The sequence below is a fragment of the Plasmopara halstedii genome (assembly GCF_900000015.1).
Source record: "Plasmopara halstedii genome assembly, contig: Scaffold_555, whole genome shotgun sequence".
Classification (NCBI taxonomy): domain Eukaryota; phylum Oomycota; class Peronosporomycetes; order Peronosporales; family Peronosporaceae; genus Plasmopara; species Plasmopara halstedii.
In genome coordinates, this window is record NW_020187475.1 from 1,925,409 (window position 1) to 1,937,716 (window position 12,308).

Consider the following 12,308-nt stretch of genomic DNA (forward strand, 5'->3'; position numbering starts at 1 on the left):
AATTCGCTACACTTGTTCTAGTAAAGAACGAAAGGTCGGTGACCTAAATTACGCTTCCTCAAGCGCAAAGCTACGGCAGCCCCGCTGCAGAGAACAAGATTTTAGCCGTCCGTTATCTGCGTACATTATTCGTCGTTGCACCCTGAGCCATCGTTACTGCAATACTCACAGAGAATGAAGGGTAAGAATTTTTCATTGCCATGTACAGGTAAGATATAGCCGTTTCGGCTTAATGTGCGCTTTCGCGTCGCCCCAACCATGTATGTCGTACGTCATCATGAAAATGTCGCCAGATCACAAAAGGATTTATACAACTATCACCCACACGCTGCTTTCTACAGCGCGGAATGCCGGTAGCTATTCGACACCAGGCTCCGTACCCTCATTACACTATTGTGTTTATTTGATCAGTGGGGCCATACCCTACCCAAATATCACCCCCCCCCTTCGGGTACGGCAGAGCAGTCACACTTTTTATGCATGATTGATCGTCCAGTTTGATGACCTATCTCCGGCTGCCTTGATTCGAACTAGGAACTTCGTAGAGTGTTAGGGCCTTGCGCAACGTGTGTTGCGTTGCTAAATTCTTGGTAAGGCAAGTAATTTGAGAACGCTTATCGAAGCGTGAGGATGCACAAAGTGGACGTGAAACGACATCTCCATTGCTAAATTCGTCAGAACCTACCCTGCACACTATTCTTTCCTCTCATTAATATGAATACAAATTCCTCTCAAGTCATCTATAATTTTGAGCGACTTAACTCTAGTTTTGCAATTGTACGCATATGCACTTCATCAGGTCCATCAGCAATACGAAGAGTCCGCAACATCGCGTACAAATACGCCAGAATGAAATCCTGACTTAAGCCAGCAGCACCATAAATCTGAATAGCTCGGTCACACAAAGTTAGCGCCATGTTCGGTGCCACAATCTTGGCCATTGCAATAGCCTGCTGAGCATCCTTGTTGCCATATTTGTCCATTTCATGCGCAGCCTGAAGAGTCAACAAACGTGCGCTGTCCAATTCACAACGGGACTTAGCAATCTGTGAACACACAAGCGAGTTTTCAGCCAAAAGCTGCTTAAAAGCTATCCGAGTCTTTACACGCTGGACCATCATTTCAAGACAGCGCTCTGCAGCACCAATAACACGCATACAGTGGTGAATACGACCAGGTCCAAGACGCGCCTGTGCGATCTCAAATCCACGACCTTCGCCAAGCAAGATGTTACTGAATGGCACACGAACATTTGTAAATTGGATTTCCATGTGTCCGTGAGGTGCGTCGTCATAACCAAACACGTGCAGAGGCTTCACAACATGCACGCCGAGTTCGTTCATTGGCACCAAGATCATCGACTGTTGTGAAAAAGGGCTCAGATTTGCTCGCTCAATATGTTTTCCCATGACAATTATCAGTTTGCAGCGTGGATCTCCAGCTCCTGAAATATAAAATTTCCGACCATTGATCACATATTCCTCATGCGTTTCATCTCGCTGGATGCTTGTTTCAATGTTCGTAGCATCCGACGACGCTACGCGCTTCTCTGTCATCGCAAAACAAGAGCGGATTTCACCTTGTAGCAAAGGCACGAGCCACTTATGCTTCTGCGTCACAGTGCCAAATCGCGTAAGAATCTCCATGTTGCCCGTATCAGGAGGTGAGCAATTAAACACTTCCGGTGCCAGCACAATCGAGCGCCCCATAACCTCACACATGAGTCCATACTCAAGATTACTCAGGTCTTCGCCATAATGAACATCTGGTCCAGTTCCGTCAAGTGCGGGTACCACACACTCGGGTAAAAAGAGGTTCCAAAGTCCTAGAAGTTTAGCTTCTTTCTTTAGCTCTTCAAAAATCGAAGGTACGACATTCCATTCGCGTCCTTCCTTACGAGCCTTGGCGAGTTGACAGATGTGCACATTCTCAGCAGGATACACACGGCTTTGGCAGAACCTTACCAATTTTTCGTATAATTGCAGGGCATGCGGCCGGATTGGAAAAGGCAACTTTTGCTTCAATTTTGGCTCAGGATATATATCAATCGATGTGTTCATTATGTGGTCACTCATATCCAGTAAGCGATCCATTGTTGTCTTTGCATACTTAGCATTAGATGACGACGCATTACCTTGTCGAGCACGGGTGTAGACTCCGTGGCAGATGGCAGCGAATCGGTACACGATCATTCCTATAAAAAAGTTCCAAGTTTCAGCTGCGAGTGGATATCGTCTGGCACGTCGACAATATCCAAGCAAAAGCTCACTTTCGCTTGGAATCCCCAGTCTTGTTAACGGTAGATCGGATAATCCAGGAATCATGATGGTATTTGAAGAGTCCCTAGGAAATCGGTACGCTAGTGCAAGTGTGGCTACGTCTGCAAACGGATTGCCAATTGTGCACAATTCCCAATCCAATATGGCCAACACTCGCGGCTCAGATTCGTGAAAAATCAGATTATCGATTCGAAAGTCTCCATGCACAAGACTTGCTCGACCTTCTGTGGCCTTTTCTGCATCTTCCGCACGTTCTTCCAGCCATTGTTGCAATTGTGACATCTTGACATTTTCTTTTGCTTCTTCGTCTGCTGATGTCGTAATTCCATTTTGAACCTGACGACTCCAGCGAGCCACTACACGGTGACAGTATTTTTCAGGTCGACCAAAATCTGCGAGTCCTATTTTAGTGTAATCCACATCATGTAATCTTACCAGCACATCAACTGCAGAGCTATACATGGCGTGGCGATGCATGGAATTAACATCAGGCAGCGATGGATCCTGAAAAATACGGCCATGTATGTATTCCATCAGATAGAATACGGTGCCAATAATTTTTGGATCCTCGCATAGCACTATGCCGCGTGGAACGGGTACTTCTGTGGATTCTAATGCCTTAAGTAAGCGGTACTCACGTTCCACTGCATGCGCTGAAGGCAAGATTTGACCGTGTGGCTTCTTTCGCAACACCCACTTGGCTTTTGAGCTGGCCATCGTCAAAAGATACGTAGGATTCGACTGCCCGTACTGAAATTGATAGATAGACGCGATAGTACCATGGAATGCGCCGAGCTTCGAATGAATGTATGACTCCAGTGCAGCAGCATCCAGCATCTGACGGACATTTTGCTGCGTCATATTTCGATGTAACTTTTGGCGAAAAAAAATATGCATTATTTTGGTGGATTTAATACGACGTATTGTTGAATAGATCGTATCATTGAATAAGATCTAATTAATCTCGTTGAATTCCTTATTAAGAGCACCGGCAATGACAAGGTGCATGATCTCGGATGTGCCCTCATAAATCTCTGTGATGCGAGCATCGCGGTAGTGGCGCTCAGCAGGCATCTCCGATACGTAGCCCATACCACCGAGTACTTGGATGGCTTGATGAGAGCAGAATGTAGCAGCCTCTGACGCCTTGAGCTTTGCCATGGCTGCGAGCTTCGTAAACGGTCTGCCCGCGTCCTTCTCCGCTGCCGCTTTCCACGTCAACAACCGCGCAGCTTCAATTTCTGTCGCCATCGTCGATAATTTAGTTTGTATTACTGGGTTCTTGGCTAGAGGTATGCCGAATGCCTTGCGGGTCTGTGCGTATGCGATAGCGCAATCATACGACGCTTGGGCAATTCCCAGGGCCTGAGAGGCGATGCCAATACGGCCAGAGTCCAGCGTAACCATAGCAATCTTAAAACCATCTCCTTCCTTACCAATTATGTTTTCTTTTGGGATTTCAACGTCTTCAAAAATGAGATTTCCCGTGCTAGACGCGCGAATGCCAAGTTTATCCTCCTTTTTTCCCAGTGAGAAGCCAGGTATATTAGTCGGAACAAGAAATGCGCTAATACCTTTGTGCTTAAGCGACTTGTTCGTTGTAGCAAACACAATGGCTTGGTCAGCGTCGTGGGCGTTCGTGATCCATGCCTTGGTGCCATTTAGGACATATCCTTTGTCAGTGACACGTGCGGTCGTCGAAGCCGCTCCTGCATCGCTGCCATTTCCTGGTTCACTGAGTCCAAAGCAGCCCAACTTCTCACCGCTGGCATAAGGTGTTAGATGTTGTTCCTTTTGCTCAGGCGTTCCAAACTTTTCTAATGGGGCACAGTATAGCGACTACATGACCATTGAACGAGATCAAACTTCTAAAAAGCATAAGCATGAAAAAGATCTGCAAACTTACGTTATTCACCGACATAATGACGCCTGTTGATGCACACCCTCGACTTATCTCCTCCATAGCGATCGAATAAGCCAAGTAATCGAGGCCTGCACCTCCATATTTATCGCCAATAGCGACGCCCATTAACCCCATTTCACCAAGTTCCTTGACCTGTTGAGCTGGGTATTTATGATTTTGATCCAGCTCTCCTGCGATAGGCTTCAGTGTCTTGGCGGCGTATTGTCGACACATGTCGCGCAGCATAATGTGCTCCTCTGGTAACGTCGACAAGAAACCGATAGAACGAGTCTGCGGATTGCTGCTAGGGTCAAACCAATAATGTAGTAAGAAATACATCAATTAATCAGGTGAAATACAAGTGAGACATACGCATGCTTGGTGACTATTGAAGAGAAGCGTTGCAAAGGCTTAGAGAACATGGTAAGATAGACGACAACGCTTGAAGTTACAAAAAAATTGATACTGACCTTTAAGATAATATAGACATTAAAATAGTATCACTAATAACCACGTCTGATGGACGAGATGCCGACGTGTAATATCACTACTCCATAAAACAACCGCACTGAGCTTGTACGCATTGTTATGAAATTAAACAGCACGAATTGTGATTAGCTCCGATAGTACATGGGCCATTCTTGCTTTCCCACACAAGGTACTCAACTGCTTCACGATGAAAGGTATCAGGGCAGACATAGTCCCACCCGCTATATGCAGCCTGTTCCTGCTCAGATAACTTGATGCCCTTTACATTCGCTATGTCAAATAAACCAATGTCTGCTTGAGACGCCGCATTGATCTCATTGTCTGGTACGAAAGGTGGTGGCACTTGCATTAATTCCATCTGATCCCAATTAATGGAAGAAAAAAATCGCATACGCTTGATCTCCTCTGCTCCTTTTGCCCCTAGTCGTTTTGACGCGTCACGAATCAGCAAGTCTACACACGACAATCGACATTACAGGTTCGTCAGCTATTCAGCCATGATAAATCCATATTGCAAAACTTACTCTGGATAAGCTCTGCTGCATCTGGTGAGAAGTACTTGGAATCGTAAACAGGAGTTAACTCCAGTGTAGCCTTATCATATGCCTGTTGTTTATCTTCATGAAGAGCCTTAGCTCTTGATGTCCGAAAAGGGCATTTACCGTACAAAAGTTCATAGATTAAACACCCATAGCTCCACCAATCTACTGTTTGATTGTACACTATTCGATTGCCATTTTCATCACGTAGCAGCATTTCCGGTGCCCAGTACCCTCGAGTTCCACACCTGCCGGTCAATGTTGGCGTCACCTCGACAGCTAGACCAAGGTCAGAAATGCTACAATTACCTTTCTCGTCCAGTAAAATATTTTCTGGTTTGAGGTCGCGGTATACAATGTTCTTCTCATGCAAATGTTGAATACCTAGCAATATTTGTGCCGCCCAAAAACGCACTTGTGTCTCGGAAAATCTAGCACGATTAAGATGAAAGGACAAATCTCCACCAGTCTTTAAATCAAGCACCAAAAAAAGCTCCTCGGGTGTTTGAAAGGAGTACTTTAGACATACAACAAACGGAGAGGAGAGCATTGCGAGGATCTTTCGCTCAGCAAGACACAACTTCTCTGCACGCTTTTTCTTAATCATTTTCTTGTTCATCACTTTCATTGCGTACAAAGATGCAGACGTTCGCTTAATGCACCCATGCACCATTCCAAAGCCACCACGGCCTAATACACGAAGCGCTGTAAAGTCTTCCTCACTTACTCGTCGCTTTTGTAAAAATAAAAACACAATCAATCGCTTGTAATATGGAGACGCTTTGAAAGTTTTCAAATGGTCGTGCTCTAAGCTACAGAGCACGCAACCTTCCAACTCATCGAATAAAGTGAGCGCACAATTTCTTGAATCCGCGATCAATCGTTTCTCGCTTAAATTCTTCGAAATTGAGCTTTCTGAGCGCGAGTCGATTCCAAGATCATGGAGCTCAATTGTGGATGCAGTACTAGCTGTAGGGCTTGTAGCTCTTGTCAGACTGCCATCCCGCACACAATTAAATGAATCTCGACGGTTGGAATCCAAATGCTTGCGCTTTAAAATAGTACATAATCGCTGCACCACATCACCGCCAATACCTAGAGGTTGAACGTCAGTCGACACGGTATAAAACATGCTGCGTACATCTGATTGCATGACCTTGGATTCACTCTTGCGCCAGAACACAATTCCATTTGTCGTTCTGGAAGCAACATTCAATTCCTCTAGACAGCCAAGAGACATTCGAGTTGGACTACGGCGAACATCAGGAGAACTGTGCAAATTAATGGCTGCCATTTTCTCCGCTGCCGACGGGGATATTTCAGTTACTGCTGACGTCGAAGTTGTGGCCGAAACGGGTGACGATGAGGGTGGGTGCCGTCGACGTTCTGCTCTTGAGGCTGGCGACCATATCGTAACAGTACTTCGTCTCTGTCTTGATGTGGAACGTAAAGCCCCTGAAGTTGAGTTTTCAAAGAAAATATCCCATATCTCTCTCGCTTTTCCAAAGCGTTGTTCTGAAGTTTGCAATAAGCGAAACTTCGTGACCTCAACAAGGAAATCCAGTTTTCGACTTCCAAGCTGCTCTGCCTCACAGAATCGCCGAAAAAAGTAAAAACCCAGTGGCATATCCAGCAAATTTTCGAGATCGAGCCAGTTGCTGCCAAGCGCACGTTCTTGTCGTTCTACAAACTGACTCAATTCATGAGATGTCGGATTGTAAAATGCTGCACTTGGTCCGCGCTGTGAGTTGGTCACTGCGCCAATGTACTGCGCATCTTGAATGGCATCGTGGAGCTCGTCCATCGTCGTGAACGGAAGTTTCGAGACTTTCACGTGCCCCTATGGAATGTACTTCCAGGCAAATAGAGCCGCTGATGCGTTTGTTGCGGCTCTCGTGCTTAGGTTGCGCTACACTGGATGTCGATGGGTAGGTGTCTGATGCGCCAAGCTAATAATTACCACTATAGTCAAAGAGTCTTTACCTTTCACTGGCACTGAAAATAGTGGGCTTGTGGCGAGGACGCAATTGACAAAGATAGCGTGAGATCCTAGTCTGATCTCGTTGGATGATGCTACCGATGACTGACCTTTGATATTGCACATCATCAAATGTGCAGCGACTGACCATCTCACACTAATACAGTGTGTGTGCAATCTGGTGTCTCCGTACACTAGTGGACTTAGCTTGTCTAAACCTTGAGCGAAAAGGTAAAGAATCGCAACATGTGCCCATCAGCTGGCTGGCTGAATACTCATTATTTGAATTACGCCCGTACATGATTATTAATATATATCCTGCACAGTAATTGTCTAACTAAATGGTGTATGAGTTCTTCCTAGCATTATAATGAAATTAATACATTTTTGTCTATCGTATAGTGGAACGATTAGGGATGCTGCTTAACGCTAAACCGCCTCCTGTTTCCTGGGAAGGGGATTATGCCAAGAAATCCATTATATTTATACATGGGAAAGGGCCATGTACAGAACCAACGTAAATAAGGTGGAAAGTTACACTTTACACCAAAGTTTACGAATCAGTACAACAATTATGACATGAAGCGCACCTTTGCACATACTTTAGTTTGACATTTATCTGTAAGCATCTTTTTCGTCGTATAATTATTTTTCAAGTGATTTATCGAAGATGAAGATAGTAACATGAGAGTATATTGATTTTCGCGTGTGTGGCGGACGTTTATTAGTAGAAATAGCTAAAGCGTTAGCTCGCAACACTCTCATCGTCAGGCCATCTTGTGACTGCTCGGCCGATTTCTAGGCAACGAGCGTCATTGAACGTTTATGACTCAAAATGCGAGCAGATGGTTTTTGCTTACAGCGAGGTGGAGGCGGGAGGTAACGAGAGTTTCTCCTGGCACAATGTCCGATTTAATAAAGGATGATGCCATGGTTACATTCTAATGCATGTTCACAAAGATGCATCTCATCGCAGCGAGAAATATATCAACTGTGCAGCGTGGTTGACGTAGCTCTTTGCTTAGAGAAAGCTAAGCTAAGGTCACCGACTTTACGGTCTTTCCACGAACCAGTAAAAGGGTAGCGGATCGCAATCCGCTACTTCTAAGTACTAACGCCTTACTAAGGCAATCATATATTTTTGCTCAAAAACGAAGCTGGGCTTAATTGTTTTAGTTGCGGCAGAGCCGCCAACATAAAAAACTCTGAAGTTACCTAATCAATATAGTAGTACCTAATTTATATAGTAATACCTAATTAATATAGAAATACGTAATTTATATAGCAAAAATCTAATCGATATAGTAATATGCATTATCACTGGCAATCCTGCCACGTGGTGGCTTCTTGTTACGATGCAGCCACACTACTGTGTGATTTCATGTAACAGTGTAATATCAACTAATGTAAGGTCGCACAATCCTGCGTGACCCGCCCATTCTTACAAAGATATGTGTAACCCCGTTACACTCTCCCCAATTAAAGCTGTGAATATCCTCAATTCACATTTAACGGTCGCCTTATAAGAGGCTCGCGTGTCCGAGACACATTGACATTCATAAGAACAACGTATGTCCTTCTCCACTCTACGAGGACTGTGTCTACAACTCGCAACAAAACACCCAGCCTAGCTGGTAGCGAGGGCGCCCGTGGTCAAAGCCCTCTTCTTCTTCTGCACTGAATATATCTCCGGACAGTATGCCCGCGGTTTCACGAAAGCACACCCCAAGCCCTCGACAACCGAGCGCCACACACCACGCTTGCCCCGGGTGACGATTTTCCTCGTCGAGGATTCGGAGGAAGTTGACTACGAGTCGGATACCCCTTTCCCAGTATGGATTGAAGTGCGCCAACGGCGCGACGTGAGCCGAGCTCAAACCTCGAAGACACCATGTCCGTTCCCCGACACCTCGGCTTCCGGGGTAAGTGGTATTAACGACTTGGTCGATCACCGTCCGGTGACTCGCAATGCTCTTCGAGCATTGGAGGAAAAAGTCCGTCGGAATCGGCACTCCGCGGAGCATCTCTCCGAGGTCGCCTACCGCTGGGAGGAAGACCTTGAAAGTCTGGTGAACTTTGTGCGCCGACTGCCTCGCGTTGAGGATTATCGTGCTCTATTGGAACGGCTCCTAGCCGTTGAATAGGCGAATACTTCACTTAGTGTCACCGTGGAGCGCCTTGCGCCGTTAAAAACAGAAGTTAATACACTCAGGGCTCAAAACTAGTCGCGGGTTCAACTTCTGGGTGGCCGAGCGCCCTTGGGTGCCGCCCCGGTGCAACTTTCGCGTTCTTTTGCGCGGAAATCCGGTACAGCTTAAGCAAGCCCAGATAAAACGCCGGGTAGTTGCGCGTCCTTCTCGGAAGGTTCAGCGTATACGCCAGCCCTCGCTTGGCCACGATCTTAAAGGGTCCAATGAACCGTGAATGGTGCTTTGTCTTTTTACAGCTGAGACAATTTTTTTGGGCATTTGATAAAAGCAGGTCTCCGACCTTAAGGCTTTAACATTACTTCTGCTTCTTCCGTCTGCATATTCTTTCTGCATGTCTTGGCTTTCAGCCACAAACCGTCCGTAGGACACTCAGTTTGGTAGACAGGCAGTCATCGACTTCTTAACGGATAGGGAGGGGGTTGACATCAGCGCGCCGTTCGGCTATTTCTCCCCCACCAAGCCTTGGGCCATGGGATGGCGGCGTCAGCGGGACGCGAGGATGAACGAGTTTGTTCACGTAGTACGGCGTGTAGCCAGTAGATGCATGCACTGCATTGTTCACACCGCACACTACAAGTGGCAGCATGACGCTCCAGCGGTTTGGCGTCTCTGCGCAGACGCTGCGGAAAACGTCTCCAACCACGCAATTCACGGGCTCAGTTTGACGATCCTCAGACGGATGGTCCGCTGTGAACATTGTCAACTCTGCGCCCAGCATCCAGAAGATTGTGGGCGAAAACTTGTCGGTGGAACGTGGGTTTCTATTAACTATGGCAGTCCATGTTGTCGAAGACACGATCGACAAACAGCGTCGCTGTACCGACGTCGTCGATGGTGGCCGGCACAATCGCAAGATGAACCATGATGCTCAAACGATTCGCAAAAACCACCACACTCGTGTTACCCGCTGAGTCCTTCGGCAGGCCAAACACAAAGTTCAAACTCATGGTCTGCCAACATCCGGAGGGTTCCGGTTGACTGGCCAGCGGCGCCGCCGCATTCGAAGAGGTTTTTATCTCTGACACGTCTTACACCTGCGCACATATGTGCTCGTCAACTTGTACAGCTTTGGCCACCAATAGTGGCACCTCACCGAGTTGTACGTCTTCTCACGACCGAGATGACCATACGTGGGGTGTCGTGGGCTTCATAAAGGAATGATATTTGAACCCGCATCGTGAGGAACCACAATTCGTGGCGAATTCGTGAGTCGGTGCTTAATGCAAACACCCGTTACTCAATGAATATCGTTGTAATCGTGCGTGCAAACGCGCCGACAATTTCTTGTCCGAAATAATAAACCTCTCGCTTTTGAGAGCCTGTAGCAGCGCTCCACACACACCATCACCCGTGTATACGGCGTGGATCAAACCCGTTACTGACGACGTCACCGTCGTGACATAAGCAAGCTCATAGTCCGGTTTGCGTGACAACGCATCAGCCGCAGCTGGCTTATATTTCACCTCGAAGTCATATTCTGCAAAGAATAAGAGCCACCTGGCTATCCTCTACGGGAGTAGAGGCGACTGAGTTGCAGTGCGTGAGGGTAAATGATCTGTGTAGATCACAAACGGCTTTGAGCCAAGCAGGTGCACTTTGAACTTGACAAGTGTATACTAAATTGCAGGTAGTTTCTTGTAGTGGATTAGGTAGTTCCTCTCCGCAGCCTTAAGCTGGCGAATTTCGAGCGCAATCAACCGATCTCGCCCCTCGGCGTGTACTTGCAGCAGTGCGCAGCCGATAGCAAGGTCCGAAGCGTTAAGGACGACACTAAGAGGACGATCGGGGTTTTGCAACGCCAGTATTGATGCATAAAGTATGCTGTCCTTGACCCTGTCAAAAGCCTCCCGATGCTCGGTGTCCCAACACCATTCCGTATCCCTCTAAAGGAGATTGGACAATAGCCGTACCATTTTTGCATAATTAGCGCTATACTTGTGCAACTAGTTGGCGAGACCAAGCCACTTGCGCAAGTCCTTTTGGTTCTTTGGAACCGGTCCACATGATGCTCAGCAGCTCGGAGCTCTCTCACCTCCTTCTAAGCTTAGCTGAGATCCGTTGGCTCAGACCCGCTCGACGAGTTCTAAGGATGTCCATTCGAAGTCGTGCCGACTTAAAGTTGAAATTCAGGCATTAAATGCCACGTTCACCGCTTCTTCAAAAATAGACGGATGCACACGGAAGACTTCATTCTGCAAACGCCAGTTCGGAGGCCCTCAATAGAGACGGTCACTGCTACCGCATCGGGGAGAGGATCTGCTGCCATCCCGGCAATGAGAGTTTTCAACTCTTTGAAAAAGTCCAACAACTCCTTCGGGGCATCAAAACAATGCGATCCGACGCGGTATGCCTCATTTAGCGGCGAGAACACTTGCAAATGCTGTCGCTTTAGCTTCTTCCAGGAGAAGGACGCAGCTTCATCCAAAGCACCGCACGATAGTGTCTATTCTCGCACCCGGCCCTCGAGCTTGGGGATAGTTAGCGCTACGCGCTGTTGCTCGTTTTGGCGCATGGCGGATGCCATAGCCATCTCGGCCTCTCCCATCCAAAAAAGGAAATTCTCTCCATTCTTACCCTCGAAGGTCTTAGCGCTCACCACGAGCATGCTGGGTCGTAAAAAATATCCGTCGTCAACGGTGGCGTCATAGACGCTGTCGACGCTGAAAGCTTCTGCTGGTAGCGCTCTAACAGAGTAATTCATAATTTGAAACGCCTCTAGGAACGCGCTTATGGCCTCGAACCCTTGCGCAACGAGGAGGTCCACACCCTCAGGGCCCAGCAGGAAAATCAGGGTTTTAAGCCTGCCCTGCATGCCCCGGGGCATATAGGAGTATTCCTCCATTCTCATAGAAGATTTGTCGTAACGACTCGGCCGTAGAATGACTACGAATGCTACCAAGCGCAGCGGGG

The 12,308-nt window shown here is 47.2% G+C and overlaps 3 protein-coding genes across 3 annotated transcripts; all 3 read right to left on the minus strand.

The window, feature by feature from the left end:
* Positions 1-740: 740 nt before the first annotated feature.
* On the minus strand, positions 741-3,140 carry PHALS_11909 (acyl-dehydrogenase-related family protein; the record flags this gene model as incomplete). Its single annotated transcript, XM_024727354.1, has 1 exon — positions 741-3,140. One exon carries the CDS (start codon positions 3,138-3,140, stop codon positions 741-743), a length of 2,400 nt encoding a protein of 799 aa, XP_024577940.1.
* A 93-nt stretch (positions 3,141-3,233) lies between these two features.
* PHALS_11910 (agc grk bark protein kinase) lies at positions 3,234-7,014 on the minus strand (the record flags this gene model as incomplete). Its single annotated transcript, XM_024727355.1, has 6 exons — positions 3,234-4,118; positions 4,186-4,486; positions 4,555-4,623; positions 4,890-4,992; positions 5,065-5,124; positions 5,196-7,014. 6 exons carry the CDS (start codon positions 7,012-7,014, stop codon positions 3,234-3,236), a joined length of 3,237 nt encoding a protein of 1,078 aa, XP_024577941.1.
* Positions 7,015-7,017: 3 nt separating this feature from the next.
* Positions 7,018-7,510, minus strand: PHALS_14541 (uncharacterized protein). The gene has a single exon (XM_024727356.2). The coding sequence runs from the start codon at positions 7,315-7,317 to the stop codon at positions 7,120-7,122; it is 198 nt and encodes a 65-aa protein (XP_024577942.1). The 5' UTR covers positions 7,318-7,510; the 3' UTR covers positions 7,018-7,119.
* Positions 7,511-12,308: the final 4,798 nt, after the last annotated feature.